The following is a 22,777-nucleotide window of genomic DNA, read 5'->3' on the forward strand; positions in this document are numbered from 1 at the left end:
TGGCACAGTCTGCTAACAGTTAATATGTGCACTATCGAGGAAGAGTTTAAGACCTGACTTGGCAAACAGTCTAGAATCTGACAAGTGGATACAGCTGAATGGGCAAAAGCCTAAGACAACAGATATTTAGATCTCTGACACAGTGCAATCTGAGTGCTGAACCGTGAAATCCCCTGCAAATAAATGTAGAGACTGAGATTAACAGCAGCATACTCACCAGGTCCAACAATCATAGCACCTCCTTGCTGAGAAGGCTCTCCCTGAAAATCAAATACAGGACTCTTCATTGCTCTACAAAAGCTCTTGAAGCTTCCAGTCAATATACCAGATTTTACATGAGGGCTTTTAGCTGGAAAAAATTCACAGAGACACAAGTCATTCATTTAGTGAAATTAATAAGACATTCACACTATTCTTAAGTGAAAAGTGAACTTCTTCAACCTACTAAAGGAGTACCTAGCTTATATTAGGATTTTTCTAACTATCCTAAATAGCCCTGCACCTCATAGAAGGAAGAGACTGAAAACAAATAAGGCAATTTGGCTATCCAAAAGGGTAGAGTGCTAATGCTGGACAGAGAAAAAGCATAGACAGAATGCAAAACATAAAATACCTCAATATCTTGAAAATTTCAGAATACTTTTCAATCATACTAAAAAGCAAATAAATGAATACAAAAAAATATACTACATTAACTTTCAGAATAATACTAAATGCAACCCTAAAGAATTTTGGACATCCATTAAAGAAATCTTACATCCTGGCCAAAAATACAACCCAAACCCCTCTCCTGATAACTCAACACTTGAAACTGCAATATATTTAATTTCTTATTTTATAAATAGTATATCATCTCTAGCCAGGGATTCCTCAACATCTAATCCTACCCCTGACCAACATTCACATATCATCACATCCACTTTCACCTACAAACATGTGCCCACATTTTATATGAAACTACTATTAAGCAAACAAACCATTCAGCTGATGACCTTCCAAGCGAGTACCTAACAGCAGCAGCCAATAGCATTGCCTATCCTGTCTCAATCATTATAAATAAATCACTCCAGGAATCTCACATTCCCTTTCTCTAGAAAAAAAATCACACATTATCACTCTGCGTAAATGAAGAAATTCAACAGACATTAATAACTTTAGTCCTATAGCAATCTAATTTCCCCTGGCCAAAATACCTGAAAATGTATTCAAAAAACTGCTGGACTATCTCTTACAAGAAGAACTCCTATCCCATACACAACAAGGCTTCCATCCTTCCCATACTACTAGCAATGCTCTTCTAACCTATATACAGTGGATATAAAAAGTTTACACACCCCTGTTAAAATGCCAGGTTTTTATGATATAAAAAAAATTAGACCACAATAAATAATTTCAAAACTTTTCCCACCTTTAATGTGACCTATAACCTGTACAATTCAATTGAAACAATATAAAAAAAATGTATAATAAGCTGGCTGCACAAGTGTGCACACCCTTAAACTAATACTTTGTTGAAGTACCTTTTGATTTAATTATGACATTCAGTCTTCTTGTTTAGGAGTCTATCAGCATGGCACATCTTGACTTGGCAATATTTGCCCATTCTTCCTTGCAAAAGCACTTCAAATTTGTCAGATTGCGAGGGCATCTCTTGTGCAAAGCCCTCTAGAGGTCACCCCACAGATTTTCTATTGGATTTAGGTCTGGCCTCTGGCTGGGCCATTCCAAAACTTTAATTTTCTTCTGGTGAAGCCAATCTTTTGTTGATTTGGATGAATACTTGGAGTCATTGTCATGTTGAAAGGTGAAATTCCTCTTCATCTTCAGCTTTCTAGCAGAAGCCTGAAGGTTTTGGGCCAAAATGACTGGTATTTGCAACTGTTCATAATTCCCTCCATCTTGACTAAAGCCTCAGTTCCAGCTGAAGAAAAGCAACTCCAAAGCATGATACTGCCACCACCATGCTTCACCATGGGGATGGTGTTCTTTTGCACCAAACATACCTTTGTTCCAGGCTTTAGCAACCTTGTACAAGTACAGACAATGCCCAGCAGATTAGCTAGGTTTGTAGACAGGACATTTTGGTCACTGGATCAGAGTGACCAACTGGGAACATAGCTGTGTAAAATGTTTTTAGTGCTGGACAGGCAGATGGATTCTGAATAATTTTATAACTGGTTAAACGTTGTGTATATGTTAGTTGATGTGGCAATTCTAACCAATTCAGACATTTCAGTGCTATACAGGGGTGGGTTTTGAAAGGGGTATGTGCTGCAAATTTAGCAACTTTGTTATAGCATTGTTCATGTTTTAAGTTCTGTGAAACCTGGAGGTTAGTTGGGATGGAAGCACCATAAAGAAGAGTGGGGAATTGGTGGCAAGTATGGTTTTAGTTACATTGTTGAGAACGTATTTGGCTTCGTTAAGCATCCCTAGTTTATGATGATTTTTTCTTATGCAGTTTTGTATATGGAGGTTGAAGATTATCATCCATTTTTGTGCCAAAAGTGCCTTTTGGAATTGTGGCCAAAAAATTAAACCGTGGTTTCATCAGACCATAACACATTTTCCCACGTGCTTTTGGGAGACTTGATGTATTGTTTTGCAAATTTTAGCTGGGTATGGATGTTTTTCTGTGTAAGAAAAGGCTTCCGTCTTGCAACCCTACCCCATAGTCCAGACATATGGAGAATATGGGAGATTGTTGTCACATGTAGTACACAACCAGTACTTGCCAGAAATTCCTGCAGCTCCTTCAGTGTTGCTGTAGGTATCTTGGCGGCCTCTCTGACCATTTTTTGTCTTGTCTTTTCATCAGTTTTGGTGGGACGTCCAGTTCTTTGCAACGTCACTGTTGTCTCATATTTTCTCCACTTTTTGATGACTGTCTTCACTGTGTTCCATGGTATATCCAATGCTGTGGACATTTTTTGTACCCTTCTCCTGACTGATACCTTTCAACAATGAGATTCCTTTGATGCTTCGTAAGCTCTCTGCGAACCATGGCTTTTGCTGTAGCAGACAACTGAGTAAATATCAGGAAAATCCTACTTGGGACAGTCTCTTTAATTGCGTCTATATTACAACATCGAAGCTTTAGTTAATCGAATAACTAAAGCTCGATCTTGTAATATCGAAAGCTAAAATTGTCAAACAGCCGATTTAATCAAGGGAAACACTTCCCTTGACCGAATCAAAAAAAAAAAAAATTCCTCCGAAATCAAGTGGGGGGCTTCAACCCACACCCCACCCCACCTAAATATACCAACTCCAAGATTGTTCTAAATCCAAAGAACGGCCAAGGGAAATGTTTCCCTGGGTTAAATCGGCCATTTGACAAGTTACGGTTTTGATATTACAAGTTCGAGCTTTACTTATTCAATTAAGTAAAGCTTCGATCATGTAATACAGAAACCTTTAACTGATGACAGGTATGTACCCAAGAAGAATGAATGCTGAAATCAAAAGGTGCTTCAACAAAGTATTAATTTAAGGATGTGCACACTTATGCAACCAACTTATTGTAAGTTTTTTATATTTTTTCCCCTAACAAATTTGTTTGTTTTTCAATTGAATTGTACAGGTTTATAGGTCACATTAAAGGTGGGAAAAGTTTTGAAATGATTTATTGTGGTCTCATTTCTTTATATAAAAAAACTGGCATTTTAACAGGGGTGTGTACACTTTTTATATCCACTTTATATATATATATATATATATATATATATATATATATATATATATATATACACTCAAATCTAGAGATAATGGCATATTAGTCTTTTCCTTATTTCTAGACTTGTCTAAAGCCTTCGGCACAGTTTGTCACAGCAAAATACCCTCACTAGGGAATTCCACCCTTCTGTGGTTGAAAAGCTACCTGTCCAAACAGTCAGTAAAATGGCACTCCACACAGTCTCCTTAGCTCCCAGTCACCACCAGTGTACTACATTGCAATATCCTTGGTCCCCTCCTCTTTAATATTTTAACCAACACCCTCTATACTTCCCCACAATATGCCACCCTAATACAATATGCAGATAATTCCACTCACACTTGCACATCTGACAACATGGTGCACCTCCAAAAAGTTACTCAGGAAACCTTAACAGCCACTGAAACATGGCTTCATAACTCACAACTCATGCTCAACCCAAAAAAGACCAAACTACTACTTTTTTCTCCAAATCCCTCTCTCATGAAAACACAAAATTTCAAGTCCTCACTCTTGATAATACAACCACTGAAGTCACTTCTCATAGCAAATTATTAGGGGTGATAACGGATGATAATCTTACATTCAACCTCCATATACAAAACTGCATAAGAAAAAAATCATCATAAACTAGGGATGCTTAACGGAGCCAAAACTTTCTCAACGATATAACTAAAACCATACTTGCCACTAATTCCCCAATCTTTCTTTATGTTGCTTCCATCCCAACTAACCTCCAGGCTTCACAAAACTTAAAACATGAACAATGCTATAACAAAGTTGCTAAATTTGCAGCACATACCCCTTTCACAACCCACCCCTGTATAGCACTGAAAAGTCTAAATTGGTTAGAACTGCCACATCAACTAACATATACACAAAGTCTTACCAGTTATACAATTATTCAGAATCCATCTGCCTGTCCAGCACTAAAAACATTCTACACAGCTATGTTCCCAGTCAGTCACTGTGATCCACTGACCAAAATCTCCGGTCTACAAACCTAGCTAATCTGCTGGGTATTGTCTGTACTTGTACAAGGTTGCTAAAGCCTGGAACTCCTTACTTAGCTAAAATCTGTCTCTGTTCTTGCTCGAACCCAGGATAAAGTATATCCCTAAATGTGGAAAAGTACCTTTTCATTCCTTATACCTTCTTACTCTCCCCTTCTTCACTTAATTCCTTACTGCTATCTAATTATTTTCCCTGATTTTCTCTCTAAATATACCATAACCCTGTTTTTCTTACTTCATATTGCAATTCCTATTTGCATTGGACTAACTTATCTTTAATTTATCTACAAACTGTTTAAAAGTTCTCTAAATATTAAATGGTTGTCATATACCTTGCATCAATTCTTAACCAATGTTTTTATATTATGTCTAATTTGTTATAATTATTTAAACTGCAGATGTTTTTGAAGATTGCAAAATTATTGTTCTTGAAATTTTATGTAATAGTTTGGAGTTTTTCCCTGGGCTTCCTTTGAAAATGAGCTTCTACCTAGTTGGAATTTCCCGGTAATCAAATGCCAATAAATAAATAAATAAATAAATTAGGATCCAGGCTTCTAATTATCTAGAACATAAACAGCTGAACCTGAGTTTCAGAGGACAGATGTCACTGAAGATGAAGTTGGTTGTTATAAAGTTGTTGTTGTGTCTTTCGGCTTTTCCCAGTTAGGGGTCGCCACAGTGGAACTCCACTCCACTAATGATTGGCAGTAGATTTTTACGTGCCGAGTTACCGGCCCTGACGCACAACCTTCAATGAAGGTGCGCCCATTCACGCATGTCTCCACACAGAAGACACTCTAGCTGAGAATCGAACAGGACGTCTTACTGTGGGGCGACAATGCTACCGCAGCACCACCACCGCAGTTATAAAACACCTTTAGTTTTTCTTTGACTGGTCACAATGATTTGTGTGTAGCTGTGTGTGCATATATTACTAGGGCAACACCACCGAAGTAGACAAAAATTCACTGGTAAGAGTTTTTTTATTGCTTTATACAATGGTTACTAGGTTCTAAAGATTAAAAGTACTAGCAAAGTTTCTTATCTTCGTGTGTACTAAAACAATACAAAGGTGTGTCATGAAAGCATCTCAGAGTTACACAGTTCTCATTAAATGAAACATTTAATTATTTCCTACATCTGTCCTCTGAACTTCTAAGACAATATGACAATAACATAACTGAACACTTATTACTGATATAACATACTGACTGCTCAGTAATTTAGTGTTTTTTTTCAAGGGATTTAACTCTTAAGCCAATGAGGGGGTGTTAAGTCTGTTGCTGCAAGTAACAAAACAAATTAACTGCAGTTTACAATAAATTAAATAAACTGAAGGCAATTTTTAATAAGAACTTTAACAAAGTCTCTACTTCTGGTCACCAAACAAACCTGGTGTGCTGGTTGTTTCACCCTGCTTCATTCCTAGTGCTTTATAGATTTCTCGATCTGGATCAACATAGATTTCATGATGATATCCAGTCACTAAGCAAAATGCCTGCAGAAATTATAAAAAAAAAAACGTATTTACTCATGTATCATAATAAGAGCAGCTATGTTCCTTTATGGTCTTACCAGAATAAATACCGGCAGCTAGCTTTCTTTGTGGCTTACAGCTGTAGTGGACAAAAAAAGTAGTTCAGTAAAAAGCTATGTTAATTTTCATGAACACACATTACATTAGCCCAAACACAAGGTGCATATTATTCTCACAGCACTTCATAGGTTCACAGGTACTTACTAGGCTAATAATTTATGGAGGATCTGATCTTAAGAAGCCTAGACTTACATTCCCATGCTAGTTTTTTAGCCCATATATTTTGCATATGAATAACCTAGAGGTGGGTCAAACAAGGATATATTGGGAGATTTACGTTTCCACTATCCATGAGGGACAGAATTGCTGAACTGAGAAAGAACAAGAAGTTATGTACTCACCATAACATTCAATGTATGTAGTCCATCTCGCCTCACATTCTTACCCGTGGGTTCGGAGCCGAACCTCGGCTCCGACTCGGCCATACTGTAGCTCGAAGTCTTTCAATTGGCTGGTGGCTAAGAGATATCCCATGCTGCACTGCTCCCTTTCCCCAGATCTTGTATGCTGTAAGCTCAAGAACTCACCTCCCATACACATAACACAGAGGGAAGGAGAATCAGCCCAATAATAAAAGGAGTATTGAAACCAGAACAAACCTCTAGGCCTTCCAGGAGGGGGTAAGTAAGAATGTGAGGTGAGATGGACTACATACATCGAACATTATGGTGAGTACATAACTTCTTGATGTTATGTAGTCCAATCTCGCCTACATTCTTACTCGTGGGACAGCGTCCCCAGCACCTGAACCCTGGGAGGCTCAGTGGAAAATATGCTTGAGCACTGTGGAACCAAAGGAAGATCTGCCTCTGGATACCAAATCCAATTTGTAGTGAGTAATAAAGGTGTGAGGAGATGCCCATGTAGCCGCAGCACAAATATCATCCATAGACATCCTGGCCTGAAATGCTGTAGAGGTAGACATAGATCGGGTAGAATGAGCCTTCACTCTAAATGATAACTCCTTATCACTTGAGGCATAAATGAAGGAAATATAACTAGAGATCCATCTAGACAAGGTCACTTTGGAAACAGGAGACCCAAACCTATTGTCTGAAAATGAGACAAATAGCTGGTCTGATTTTCTAAGATCCTTCGTTCTATGCAAATAGAAATGCAACTGTCTATGAACATCTAGCTGGTGAAATTTAAATTCTGCCTTATTAGAAAACTCTGGAAAAAATACGGGCAGTTCAACAGACTGGTTGAGATTAATAACCGAAGCCACCTTCTGCATAAAAGAAGGGTTTGGTCTGAGGGAAACCCTGTCCTTGTGAAATATCAAGTAAGGAGGTCTGATTGACAAAGCTTGGAGCTCAGAAACCCGCCTAGCTGAAGTGATGGCTACCAAAAAGATTGTCTTCCAAGTCAAATATTTCAATTCACAAGTAGCTGCAGGCTCAAAGGGAGACGACGTGAGACACTGTAGCACAAAATTAAGGTCCCAAGGCATGACTGGGTCAAAGACTGGAGGGTGAAGCAGCATAGTGCCCTTCAAGAATGCCTTACAAAGTCTATGCGCCATTAGACTGGGTTCATTATCGACGTGAAAGGTGGTGATAGCCGCCAACTGGACTTTAATGGTTGCAGCTGCTGATCCCTGATTAAAAAGCATGGAGAGAAACTCCAAAACTGAAGAAATTGGAGCTGTATAAGGATCAATTTGTCTTGCGTGAGCCCAGATGGAGAATCTTTTCCATTTACTGGAATAAATCTTTCTGGTCGGAGGCTTATGGGAAGAAGACAGCATATGAACCACTTCCAGAGAAAAATGATGAAGCCTGACTAGTGATGGAACTGGAGTAGCCAAGCTGTCAACTGGAGGGTCTGAAGAGAGGGATGGAACTGCCCTGATATATGAGTCAGTAGGTCTGGCTGTGGGTCCGGAATCCAGGGGTCGTCCATGAGATAGGGATGGAGAAAGGGGAACCAAATTTGACAAGGCCAGTGTGGAGCAATCAGAATCATTCTGCTTCTCAAGGATTGCGCTTTCTGAATAACCTTTGTCAACAATGGAACAGGTGGGAAGACATAAAGTAGACCGGAGGGCCAATCATGAACTAGAGCATCCCTGGGTGACTCCCCGTGAGGGGGGATAAGGGTGAAGTAGCTGTTGCACTTGGTATTGAGGGGACTGGCAAATAGGTCACAGCAAGGCTGGCCCCATCTGAGGAAAATCTGCTCCGCAACCTGCCAGTTCAGGGACCACTCGTGAGGCATCAGAATAGCTCTGTTCAACCTGTCGGCAATCACGTTGGACTTCCCCGGAATGTGTGTTGCTACAAAAAAGTGTTGGGAAGACACTGCCCATTGCCACACTCGAATGGCCTCTCTGAAAAGGGGGTATGACTTGGTTCCTCCCTGTTTGTTCAGATACCATACCACTGACATATTGTCTAAGTGGATTGCAATTGTCCCGAGTGGAAGAAAGCTCTGGAGTGCTTGCAACGCTAGTTAGCACTGCTCTCATCTCCAAGATATTGATATGCAAATGTATCTCGTGCTCTTGCCACATGCCTTGGACTGTCCTGCCGAGATAATGCCCCCCCCACCCAATCTGGGAGGCACCCGTGGTCACTGTGGCAACAGCAGGAGGATGGACGAAGGGTTTTCCCGCATTGAGGTTGCTGTTGTGAAGCCACCAGCGTAGATCTTGCTTGCACTTATCTGTGATCATTATAAGATGAGATGTGGAAGGTGTTGTAGAGACCACTGGGCGAAGAGCAGCCATTGAAGGAGCCTCATGTGTAGCCTTGCAAGAGGAACCAGCATAATTGCTGCAGCCATCGTCCCTAACAATTTGAGAACCGTTTTTGCCTTTACCTCTTTCAGTGGGAGCAACGTGTATACCTGTTGTTGCAAACCCTGAATCCTTTCTTGTGGTAAAAATGCCCTCATGAGCACAGTGTCTAATTCGGCACCTATACAGGTGACACGCTGCGAGGGCAACAAGGCAGACTTTTCCCAGTTCAGTGTGATACCCAATTGTTGCTGACACAGCTTGATAGTGGCGTCCCTGGTCTGTAGTAGCAGATGCCTGGTAGTGGCAGAAAGGAGCCAGTCATCCAGGTATGGAAACACTTGGAATCCCTGACTTCTCAAGTGAGCTGTCACCACTGCCATACATTTGGTGAACACTTTGGGGCTGTGGTGAGACCAAAGGGCAGGGCACGAAAGTGAAAATGACCGACTCCCAGCCGGAAGTGCAGATGACTTCTGGATGCCCTGTCCATCTTTATATGGTAGTAAGCATCCTTGAGGTCGATGGAGCACATCCACACTTCTTTTCCCAACAATGGGAGAATAGATTGCGATGTGACCATTCAGAACTTCTTCATGTGGAGGTTCAAGCGGCTGAGATCCAAGATGCGTTTCAGGTCCACTGTTCTTTTCGGCACCAAAAAGAATCTGGAGTAAGTCCCTAATCCAATCTGGTCTGAGGGGACATGCTGGATGGCTCCTTTTGCTAGCAGCTTTTGAACTTCTGAAGCCGCGGAATCCCTTTGATTGGGTGGTACATCTGGGATTCTTTTTATCGGCGGGGGGGGGGGGGATGTGATATCCTCCGGAAATTATCTTTAATACCCACTGGTCTTGGGTGATGTGTTGCCAGGCTTCTGGGTATAGTGAAATGTGACCCCCAACTGGCTCCGAAGACGCGCATTCGGGCCTCCCATCAGGAGCGCTGGTAGGGAGAACCACGAAAGGAATCACGGTCTCCATGGTTACACGGGCCTCCTCTGCCTCTAGGGCAGCATCTACCTGAGTTACCACCCCCTCCCCTGCCTCTGGAGGGGGAATCACTTTGTGCGTCATGCAAAAACCTCTGCGATTTCTTGAACCACATTTTCCCACTCTTCTGGCCCTTGGGATAAGGTCTAAAAGGCATGGAAAAACAGACTCCCACAGTAGACAGAGTTTTTCCCTCCTGCTTGCACCTAGTGAGAGTGTCCTTCAACTTGGTTCCAAACAACGAAGAACCATCAAACTGGGCATTGGTGAACGTAGACTTGAAGGCCTCCGCGAAATTACAGAGGCGCATCCAGGAGTGCCTCTTGAGAGAAACTCTGGAACTCGCTGCCCTACTCGCTCCCTCGGCTGCGTAAGAGATCAGCCTCATGGAGGAGTTAGCAATAGAATTTAGGGTAGACATCTGAGCGTTGACCTTCTGAGCCACCGTGTCAGAAACATTACCCTGCAGAGAATCTTCAAGCTCTTTCAGGAGATCTCTTTGGAGCCGTGTAAAATGTGACAAATAGTTCAGCGACTGCAGAGTAAGGGCCACTGAAGAAAACGTACGCTTCCCATACCGGTCCATGGTCCTAGACTCCTTGTTAGGGGGATGGACGGTAGATGAAGTCTCAGCCAGTTCCTTCTTGGTGGCCACTGCCACTACCATGGCATCTACTGGAACGCCCTTTGTGAGAAACTCCTTATCAGCGGGGGTGGACAGAAATTTGTTAGGTCTCCTGGGAACTGGTTCCAAGGTGTCAGGGGTTTCCCACACCCTTTGACAAACCAGATCCAGGAGTTTGTCAAAGGGGGGAGAGACCCAGGAGGTGGAGGGTTGAGTCCCAAAGGCCTTCAGGAACACTGACTCCTCCTCGGAGGGGGATTTAGAGGGCCAGTTGCCTCTCTGCTTCAAGATCTCTAGGATATCTGCGAAAGAGATATCCTCAGAGGACGACTAGGGGGACCCCTCTAATTCCTCGAGGTCTGTGTCCGACATGAGAGACTCTTCCTGGGAGTCGATGTGCTTCCTCATTGCACGCTCTTTTTCTGGGGGGCTCCTCAGGCAAAAATTCTGGGGAGCCCTCAGAAAGCTGGGGACCACTCATGGAAGTATCCTGAGGCCTTGGGTCACCGCTGTCCAAGGATAAGGGGTGATCAGAGACTGATACCGGTACTGGTGGGGGTATTGCGTCGGTGCTATATGATGCAGCTGAGGACCTGGCCAGCACGCTCTGCATGACCTCGAAAGTTGGTCCCCCCGGCTCCGAAGATCGACCAACCGTGGAAGCCCTCAGAGCAGAAGGGACAAGGTCCGAAGCCGAAGCAAGGGACAGGCTCACCCATGCCAAAGCACCGAGAGGGAAGCTAGGAGCCGAAGAGCGCCTCGAGACTCCCCCCTCGGGTCCAACCGAGGAATCTCGAGTCCTGGACCCCATGGATGGATCCGACGGGGTCGGAGCTGAGATCGGAGCCGAGAAGCCAGGATGGGCTACTGGAGCCAACCTAGAAGCATCAGATGGCACCAACAACTCTGGCTCCGAAGGCTGAAAGAAGCTCAGAGAAGGAACTATCGACGATGGATGAGTGTCGGGCTCCAGGGCCAACTGGGCTGGAGCCGAAAACAATTTAGCCAACACAGGTGATTGAAGCAACCTCTGCACCACTCTATCCACATCCACATGAGAGTGAGTCTTGGAGGACCTAGAGGATAAGGTAGGAGATCTAGACCTCCTCTCAGAAGGAGACCTGTGAGGAGGAGAAACCAGTCTAAAAACTGGAGACCGGCTCTGAACGAGCATCTCCGTCACTGGCTCCGAGAGGCTGGGAGCCTATGTAGGTTCTGTCGATTCACCAACTTCCTTTGGCACCAAAGCCAGTGGAGCCGAGGAAGCCACAGTAGACTTAGCAACTTTCTCCGGAGGCTCAGATAAGACTGACGGAGCCAGAGAGCTTTTTTTTGCTTTGGAGGTCTTGTCTCTTTTAGAGGGAGAGGACAGCACTAGAAGATCTCTCTGGGCCTTCTTCGAAGGAGGGTTTCAGTAATCATTTTAGAATTAGCTTGTTCTTCCTTTCTTGAAGAACACAAGGGCTGAATGTGTGACAGAATGCACAAGATTCCTGAAGATGGATAGCCCCCCAAACAATATACACATTGAGTGCCCATCAGTAATCAACATCTTGTATCCACATTTACTACATTTTTTGAAGCCTGAAGGCTTGTGTTCTTTTTTATCCTTAGACATAATCGATAGGATACTAGACACAACTCAACAGACAGCAGCAACAAAAGTGTGGGAACTAGACTCTAAATAAACTGCAGACACCACACAAGGACCTCTAACTTAAACGGCACAGACAGGAAACAAGGGGAGGACTAGGTCCTCTAACTTAAACGGTCCTAGCCCGAAGGGATACGGTAACCACCGAAACAAGCAAACACAGAAGGGCAACAGATAACAACTGGAGAGAGGACCAGGTCCTCTAACTGAAATGGACCTAGCCCATAAGGAGGAGATAGGAGCTAACGGGATACTAAGACAAAGGCCACAAAAGGCCACACAAACAGCTTCAACAAAAACAAAAACACACACACCTAGCTATGAAAGTAGCTTTTGGAGCAACTACTAGTAAAAAAGAAGAAAAGTTATACTTAGCCACAGCCAAGAGCGAGACCACGTCTGAGCTTTATGAGTGGGAAATGAGATCTGGGGAAAGGGAGCAGTGCAGCATGGGATACATCTTAGCCACCAGCCAATTGAAAGACTTCGAGCTAGAATATGGCTGAGTCGGAGCTGAGGTTCGGCTCCGAACCCACGGGTAAGAATGTAGGCAAGATTGGACTACATAACATCTTATGGTTACCCATCCATTCATCCAAACCTCGTGGAGTGGAAGACGGATTCATAGAAGTGGTATTCTTTATAATACATACCTATCCCTCCAACTTGTTCTATTTGTTTTGTAAAAGAGATCGAGATTCCTTGGGGGGGTGTTTATAATACCACTGGACTTGTGAATGTGTTATAGATCAGACTGAATAAGAATAAGGCTTTGAGAAGGTCTGCATAGTTTTATGACTTGGTCCTTGTTTTTTTTTTTTTATTGAAAAAGCATTGTGGTCATTCCAGTTCTGACAAGTGTTTAGACAGGTACATACCACAAGGAGCATAACACTCAGTGAGTGGCCTAATGAATGTTGAGTAAAGTAGAATGATTACATCCTTGGATTTGGACATAATACCTTTACATAAAGCGGTGCGATGAAAAACGTCTTCCTTACAACAGTGGACACGTGGTGAACAAAGGGCATCTCATTTTCAGTACAGGCCCCTAGATCCCTAACTACAGAATCAATTTTTGGGGGTGGATCTTGTTGCTTCGGGGAGATTATGATGGCACCAAGTTTGTAGTAATCTACAAATGGTGTTAGCCACAGACCCTTAACATTAGCTTTGACATCTGAGAAGTAAATGCCAAAGAGGAGCAGCCAAAGGACAGAACTCTGGGGTACACCACTAATGATGAACCTGATCTTGGTTAGACAGAGTCTGTAGATTATCTATATTCTTATTTTTATTAGTTTCATAATGATCCTTTTCATATCCTTACAGAGGAGACCGGACAGGCTTATTGGTGTATCATTAGCTGGGTCCATTGAAGCTCCACTTTTGTACAAGGGAATGAATGTTGCTGTCCTCCATTAATTCACCATCAAGCTTGTTTTGAAGGTGATTTTGAATAGCTTCTGTTGGAGAATCATACAAGTCATATTAAAGCATGACCAGAAGGTAGTCTGGTATGTTAATTGGCCCCACGGATGTAGTACTCCTGGCTTTAGACAGCACACTGAGAACTTGTCTTGAGAGATATGAAGGAGGGTGCAGGTGTGCGCAAGTGATATAACAAGGGAAGGAGGAAAGGGGGTGAAGTTTGAGTTAAACACACCTGCCAGTAGATTAGCTACGTCCTCTGTGTCTGTTTATCTGATATCACTTGATATAAGTTCTGCACAGTGCTGTTCATTGTACTTGACATTTTTAATGTAATTAAACAGAGCTCTATGGTTATCCTTCACCTGGGTGGCTATTCCCTCATATATGGCTTTGGTTAATTTGATCAGGGTCAGTAGTTCTTTGTTTAGTTTAGCAAGACTGTTTCTTGTTTTTGCCATCTTGAGAGTCAGATTTATTTTTGCATGCTATGAATTTTTTCCATTTGTTTTAGGTCCTGTTTATATTTCAATTTCCCCAAACAGATTTATTTTTGAATTTGGCATTTTACTTATTTCTGAGGGAAACGCATGCATCTCTGCAACTATATACATGTGCATATAATTTGACAGTGAGGTATTCCGCATAAGCTGTACAGTCATCAAGAAGAAAGGGGCTTTTGAATATAGTGAGGCCATCACTCAGTTTTAGATTAGCCTGCACTTCATGTCTGAATAGTGAGAGATAATGCAAGATGTGTCAGTCTTATGGTGAATCTGATTTACTTGTTTTAGGATATACAAGTCTCGCAGTCTATCGAGGGGTAGTTGATGTTTCCTAGGAGAATGGTATACATCTTCATAGACAGGGACTCCATACTAGTTAGGTAGGAGCTATGGGAAGAGGACATAGTTAGCTATGATATGATAAAAAGTTTTGTTAATTGTAAGCTGGACACGGTGGAGTTCTAGATCATTATCTTGTTTAGTGAGTCTGGAGATTAATTTTTTTTTAAGAGTATGGAAACACCACTGTCTTTAATGCCTTTGTCTAATGCGACTTTGGCCTGAATGTGTGATAGGTATTGGAACTCTGCACTGATGGAGTGCTTTCAATGGTCTTGAACCAGGTCTCTGTGATGATTCATATATCAATGTTTCCAGGTACAGAGTGCTTGTATGGAATGGAGTTTTTTGTTAAGGCTCTTAGTGTTGAGCAGTAATACCTTACCGTCATCTGGATTCTGTTTAGTTATATTGAAAGCTTTAGAAGAATTACATTGCCTAAAAATGAGACTATGGGGTGGACAAGGATTTAGTTAATGTATGAAATCTTTGGGGTGAGAGGTGCAGACCATCCTTGACAAAGCAGTTGTCTCCATTGAGTTTCTCTTCCCAGGCTAACATATATTTTACCTTCTTTGAATGATACCAGAAACAAAGAGAATTGTTGAAATTAATAACCTTTTGTTCATGTTGCAGCATCATTCTTGGCGATGACAGAATGCTGCTCAAGTCTAGGTTTATACCAGCCTCAGACACATATTCAAGAGCTCCATCATATCATGACATGAGGTATACCTCAAGTCATTTATACCCACATATACTGTGATTGTCTCATATGTGCACTCATGGTGCAAGAACTTGAGAGCTTCCTTGATATGGTGAATCCTGCTGCCTGACAAGACAATGCACCATAACCCTTCTCTTTACACAGCCTGGTAAGTGATGCATTGACGTGTCTCACTATGGAGTCACCTATGACTAAGATATTGGATTGCGTGGAGATTTGCCTTATGAGCTTTTGAACTCAGTCAGTGAGACTTTTAGATGCATATTTCATGGTGGGTGCTGCCTGTGTATGTGAGGTTGTTTATGTATGACAACAGATATGCACATGTGGCTTAAAATGAATTTGATAAATGGTATGCATCATGACTAGCTCAAATTACAACTTTGAATGGTCATTACTAAAAATGAAGCTTTTGCCTCCAGTTTTTTTTAGTACTACATCAAGAATGATGCAACTCATGCAGATTGCTAAACATGTTGACAATAGCTTTCATTGCTTGTACAATCATTCAAATCTTTCCCTATAGCTACCCTCAGACTTCAGATACTCTAGCCAGCCTCTGACAAACTAAAATTAACCGATTTCACCTCACCCTCCTCTTTTCACACTTTAATCTTAACCTGCCAGTAAGCAAACTTCAACTCTGCCTATACCAGAAGTTTAACACAGTATGTCAAATCTAGCAACATTTTCTCCAGTCTACAAATTCTAACCACACGTACACTAATCTTACCTCACCCTTACCAATTCCATCAACAAGCACAGTAAACACCTCTTCCAGCGACCGGCCTCAGTACTCCCTTCACCTCTTAAAAACATGACACAGTCTTCTATCATCTCATAATTTAAACTGTCTACATTCCACAGTCTCCCCACTGTATCCTTCCTAAACAGCATGCAGCCCAATGTATCCACATATCAAACCTACTTATCATTTGCCCATTTCTAAGTTATGTTCACTGTATTAGTGCCAACCAAATCTAGTAAAGCCTTCAACTCCCTATCTTATTCTCCAGACTCCTAACCTTATACAAACTAACCTTCCATATTCCCCGAAACAACCTGACCACTACCTCTTTCCATAGCTGAATGCATATCCCTACATCAACCAATTCTTCTAGGCTCATAGGTTACTAGGCTTGCAGTCCAGTGACCATTGAGGAGCCTAGCCCAAACTCCTAGTTGCTCCTTAGCACAGTCTGGTTAAATTCACAGAGTAGGCAAATTAGAGCTGCAGGAATACAACTCTGTACTAGGGGAACTATAGCTCACAGTCTTAACCCTCTGCACTAACTGACAGAGGCTTAAGGCTTTCACTTTCACTTCCTACAGAACACAATCCTTTCCTCTTCCCCCTCTACACTACAACCTTAATGTAAACTTCCAGCCTTAGTTTTAAAACCAGACTGCAACCCCATAAATACAAGATGCATCTGTCCTTTTCACACAAACTTAACCCTGTCCCAAACATCTTTACAATCACCAATCAATCCAATTCTGTCTTCTTAGCCACCCACTGTACTCCATAATCCCCTTCTCACCTTGCTGAAATGGTAGCCAGTTTTTGGAAGTATCTCAGAAAAGGCTACTATACACCCATCCTAATAAATAAGCATCAACTACTCCTGCTACCTTGGCCTTCACCACTGCTCCTCCAGTGAAATAATTTGTTCCTAGATGAAAATATGCAAGTGGTCTGTTAATATCACCTTCCACTAACATTCAGACTGCCCTGTTCAAAGTAACAGAATGCACTGTCCTCCCCATTACATCTTTCTACTTGATTTACCACTCCATCTAAAAGTTTTGTACTAACAATGACAATCTCAGTACTCTCCTCTAAGAACTAATAACCTACTCAGTTTCAGGTTACTTCTCATAAAACTTAACCCTCTTCCCTTCCCACTCAGAGTGACTCTCAAAATCATAAGACATTCCAGCTCATCCACCTTACTTAGTTACTTAGTACATTACTTTCATCTTCCCCACAATTTCCCTTGCATCCTTAGCATCCCTTCCAAAAACACATCACCCGCCTCACCTGAAAATAAATTTTCTCCTCACAAGAAACTTCTTCATCCTCATCACTTCCCATCACATATTCCCCCTTTTATTCTTTTACATTCACCATTCTTCATCACTTCCCTTCCTTTATGCACCTGAGAAACAGTTCACACTTTGCCCCCATCCCCCAATAAGTCATTTTCAGTAACTAAACAGCTCAGAAACTTCCTCTCAATCAAGCACACACAAACTCTCCTGCTCTCTTTATTCACTTTACCACAATCTGCTTATAGGATCATAGGAGATTACTAGGCTAACGGCCCCAGGACCCTTACAAGCCTAGCCAAGTTCATTAGCATCAATTGCCCCTGTCCAAGAGGGACACAGGTGGAACCCCTGGGATTTCCAGTTACCCATCCAATCATCCAAATTACGCTTAAATAGGGCCAATGAGGGGCTTTGTTTAACATGAATAGGAAGCTTGTTCCAAAGGTGGGACAACCTCTGTGAGACAAATCTGTCTCTGCAAGAAGCTCTATTGATGTCACATACCAGGTTAAGGTCCATTCAGCAAGTGACCTGTGTGCCATTTAACTTGCAAATGTACAGCATTTCCAATAAATCTGAGTCAGATATTGCCCTACATGCAATACACAGGTTGCCTCTGAGCAGTCTATATGACACAGAGTAAGGTGACAATGATTTCAGTCTGTCCGCATAAGACAGATCTTGAAGACCCTGAATTTTCCTGGAAACCTTGTGGTGTCTCCAACTGCAGTACGCATTTGGAAAGGAACATACCAAAGGGAGCACTGTACTCTATTACTGCCCTGATCAGGAAAGAGTGCAGAGTGTTATAACCTTTTTTTTCTGTAGACAATGCCCTTACTTATGAGATAAGCAATATAAAATGCTCTTCCTACTAATGTAGAGACATGGTGATCGAAGTTAAGGTTGCTGTCAACCAGTGTGCTATTCGACTTGTGAATGTGCAGCATTTTCAATAAAGCTTTGTCAGAGACTGCTCTATATGCAAGGCACATATTGCCTCTGAGCAGTCTGTACGACACAGAGTAAAGTGACAATGATTTCAGTCTGTCCACATTAAAACAGGTAGTGAAGACCCTGAATTTTCTTGGAACCTTTGAGGTCTCTCCAAATGCAACAGGTGTTTGAAAGGAACATACCAAAGGGAGTATTGTACTCTATTATTGGCCTGATCAGGCAAGAGTAGAGGGGGGGGGGGGTTATAACCTCTTTTTTTCTGGAGGCCATTCCCTTACTTATGAGATGAGCAATATAAAATGCCCTGCTCACCACTGTGAAGGCATGGTGATCGAAGTTAAGGTTGCTGTCAACCTGTGTGCACAGATCTCTCACCACTGACTGTGTGCTTAGGATATTTCTATTGATGTGGTAGTTTGTAGGAACATCACCCTTGCCGAAGGCGATGACAGTGCAGTTTTTTGCATTATGTTTAAGACCATGACTTTGGCACCAGTCATTAGCCTGTGTAAGACCTTCTTGCACGATCTTGACATTGCTAGGGGTTTCAATGATCGCTCCCAGTTTGCAGTCATCAGCAAACTTTGTCAGCCACAGTCATTTAGTTTTAGCCTGTACTTCAGAGAAGTAGATTCCGAACAGTAGGGATCCCAGAACTGATCCCTGTGGAACACCACTGTTTACAGGTCTGCTGGAGGAGGTGGAGGCCCCTATTTTGACTGTATGAGTTCTATCAGTGAGCCAGTTTGCAACCCACCTGACAATATATGGGTTGATACCCAGCTGGATGAGTTTATCAATGATGCCTGAGTAGGGGATTATGTCAAAGGCCTTGGCTAAGTCTAGGTAGGCTGTTTGCACAAATCCGCCCTCCTCTAGGGCTTTGGTGACTGTCCACCAAGCTTAACAGGCATGATCTCCCCTTGACAAAGCCAGACTGGGTGGGGTCGAGTGTTTGGAGGTTTCCTATATCTTTGTTAATAAGGTCCATGATGATTAATTCCATGGCCTTGCAGAGAAGGCTGGTCAGGCTACTGGGTTTATCGTTCCTGATGTTTATGCATGCTCCCTCTTTGTGCCAAAGGGAAGACAGTAGCGGTTTTCCATTCCACTGGGATGAAACCAGTGCTTAGGCTGTGACTGAAAAGGGTGCTCAATGGTGATGCTAATTCCTGTTTTAATGCATGTAGAACATAGCCTGGGTTGTTGTCTGGTCCCACAGAGGCTGTGTTTTTGGTCCTGAAGAGGGCATTTAAGACTTGCTCCTCAAAGGTACTAGATGGAGGACAGGCATTAGGGATCCTTTGAGCTATATGTGGCGGGGACAGGGGAATGAAGTTTTCACTGAACCCGTCAGCCAGCAGATTTGCTATATCCACAGATTCTATATATGCAGTACCAGTAACTATGAGCTCAGCGCAAATCTGGGCCTTACCTTTGAGGTTATAGATGTAACTAAAGAACGCCTTGTGGTTATCCCTAGTTAGGGAAGCTAATTTGGTTTTGTAGTTAGCTTTAGAGGACTTCACTAGGAGTCTTATTTGCTTGTTTAAGTTGAGGTAGTGTTTCCAGATTTGAGACCGTTTAGACAGCAATTTCTTTCTCCTACTGTATAGCCCATTAATGGCAGTTGTCCACCAGGCAGGTTTTTTTTGCTTGAAGATCTTGCTTTGGTTATATCAGGTACAGCAGAGTCAATACAATTGTACAAGGTACTTGTATAAAGCACGATGTATAACTCAGCATAGATGTCTGTTCCATCAGTGGGGGGATGGGCTATGAAGCTACTTATGCCGTCATGTAAAAGGTTGTAATTGGCCTTGGAGAAGTTTTTTAGTGTAGTTGGTGCTAAGGGGGGAGGGGTTCTTGTGTTATAGTTACTTCTAATGAGACTGATTTGTGGTCAGATCTCACCAGGGATGGCCCCACATTGGGGATGGTGCAGTGATGCCCCATGCTGGTGAGCACCAGGTACAGGATGTTTGAGCCCCTTGTGGGTGTGTCAACCAGCTTGTTCAGGGCACTGGAGTTAAAGTCCAGGAACCTTTGGGCAAGTGAGTTAGAACATGTATAAATTGCCCAGTCTATAACTGGGTAATTAAAGTCAACCAAAACCACAGTGTTAGGTTGTATCTTGATTGACTCAAATAGATCCAAGCAGGCTGAATGGATGTTGTGATTCATGGTGTGGGTCCTATAGCTGGCAATGACCTGAAGAGGGGTCTGCCTACAGTCAATTGGACATCAAGTAATTCAAAGGAAACATGCAGTTTAACCAACTTAGAGGTGTATTTATCTTTAATGAACATTGACACATCACCTCTTTTAGTTCTCACACCTTCAGTTTTTCGTCTGAATGTGTGGAAGGAAATGTAACCTGGTACAGCTGGGGTGCTCTCCTCATCCTTAAAACAGGTCTCAGTGACTGCACAAATGTCAGCATCTTCCAAGGTGAAGACTGCTTCCAGTGAGTGCAATTTTTGGTTTAGACTCCTAGTACTTAGCAGCATAATCTTGACATTGTTTTTATACAGTATTTTTACTTTGGGAATTTTGTTCTTGTAATACTGCCTAAAAAGGCACTATGGGGATGGCAAGAGCCTTAGCCAGTAACCGAAATCTCAGGGGTGACAGATGAAGACTATGTCTGGCAAAGCATCGAGGTCTGTCGACTATGTCATCCCAGGCTAACAGATACTGGATCCCCTTTGAATGACACCAGAAACTAAGCCAATTGTTGAAGTCAATTGTTTTTTGTTTGTACTGAGGCATCATCCTAGCCGAAGGTAACATGCTTAAGGTTAGGGACATACCTGCCTGAGACGTATAATCAAGAGAGCTCAGTCATGTCTCTCTTCAGATTCACTTTAGATTATCGAATAACCAAAAACTCGAGACCATATGATCGAGTTTTTGGAAACTTGAAAATCTAAAGTGAATAAAAAAAAAAACACACAAAACATTTAAGTGAAATCTCCCATTCTGCGCTGTAACCAGAAGCACATAACCGGAGGTTTCCTCAAGTCATCGCTGTAGTGCGATCTCTGAGTTCGTATATGTAAGTAGGAGATTGTGTGGGGGGTGCAGGGGGGCTTGCCCCCTGCAGAAATGTTGTTTAAATCTTTTGTGTGTGTTTTTTTAATTCACTTTAGATTTTCGAGTTTGCAAAAACTCGATCATATGGTCTCGACCATATGGGTTTCAAGTTTTTGGTAACTCGATAATCTAAAGAGAACTCCTCTCTTCATATAGTCCAGTGAGGCACGACTCAAGTCATTCACACCAACATGGATTACGACAGAGTCATAGTGTCTGTTGCTGAGAGACCTTAGTCCGTGCGTGATGTGGTGGATCCTGGCACCTGACAGGCAACTGAACGTGAACTTTTCCTTATCTAACCTGGTGAGAAGGACATCTGTGTGTCTCACAATTGAGTCACCTTTGACTAAGATGTTTGTTTTTGTGTTATGTCTTAGGGGGTTGAATGGTAAGACACTGGTGTGTGATAGAATATGTGTTCTGCAGAGGATGCATTTATTTATTTGCAGTTTATTTGCCAGGATAGTCCAATTGGGACACAAGGAGCCTGTTTTCAATGGAGTCCTGGGGAAAAAAGCTCCAGAAAAATACAAATACATAATACACATTGCACATTTACATTCCAGATTATCTCAAAGGAATGCAAATTAAATAAAATAAAAAAAGGTTAACAATGATAGAATACATTAGTATAGTTAAAACAGCAATAAAAAAACTTTTTTTTTTTTTTTATACAAAAGTAACAGCATAGGGTAACTGTTAAGTAGTTGGTCAAATAGTTCAACAGAGCTGTGGAATTATAGGAGGCAATGATGGCGTATTTAGTTCTAGGAGAGTAGGAAGTGGCATTAGAATGATTAGATAGGATGGGAACAGGAGCACTTCCATTGTGAAGTTAGGTGTGAGTGCAGCAAGGTTTTAAATGAGGAGAGACTGCTGGTGATGCAGAGAGGAGAGGGTAGAGAATTCAGAAGCGTGCAAGAGAGAAGGACATTATGTGATTCCCAGCTGGATGTGTGGGTCTGTGCAATTTAATTAGTTTTTGGGAATTAGATCTTAGAAGTCGTTCTGGTTCATTCATTTAAAAGATAGTGGCTAGGGAGGGACAAAGAGAGGGGTTGTAAATGAGTTTGTGTGCTTGGATGAGTTGGGTATAAGTGAGGAGGTTAGGTAGCTCAAGCCAGTTTAGATGGTGAAGAGAATTACAGTGGTGAGAAATGGCTCTGTGACCTGCTGCAAATTTTGATATCTTGTTATAGCAAGAGGAGAGTTTTGTTTTGAGGGAGGATTGCAGGTTGGTGAGGATAGATGTACCATATAGGAGGGATGGCATGAGATAAGTATTGGCTACTATGAGCCTAGTAGAAGGAGAGATATAACAATTATG

General features: G+C 42.1%; 1 protein-coding gene across 1 annotated transcript in view; it reads right to left on the reverse strand.

Moving 5' to 3' along the window:
- PRXL2C (peroxiredoxin like 2C) overlaps positions 1 to 22,777 on the reverse strand; it is a 319,348-nt gene that overhangs the window by 104,244 nt on the left and 192,327 nt on the right. The window contains exons 4-5 of the mRNA XM_044064212.1: positions 6,124 to 6,229; positions 218 to 349 (exon numbers count right to left, since the gene is read on the reverse strand). Coding sequence (XP_043920147.1) covers positions 218 to 349; positions 6,124 to 6,229 — 238 coding nt within the window. The remainder of the gene's footprint in view (positions 1 to 217; positions 350 to 6,123; positions 6,230 to 22,777) is intronic.

The sequence above is a fragment of the Protopterus annectens genome, chromosome 2.part2, assembly GCF_019279795.1.
Source record: "Protopterus annectens isolate FY-2018-M chromosome 2.part2, PAN1.0, whole genome shotgun sequence".
Classification (NCBI taxonomy): domain Eukaryota; kingdom Metazoa; phylum Chordata; order Ceratodontiformes; family Protopteridae; genus Protopterus; species Protopterus annectens.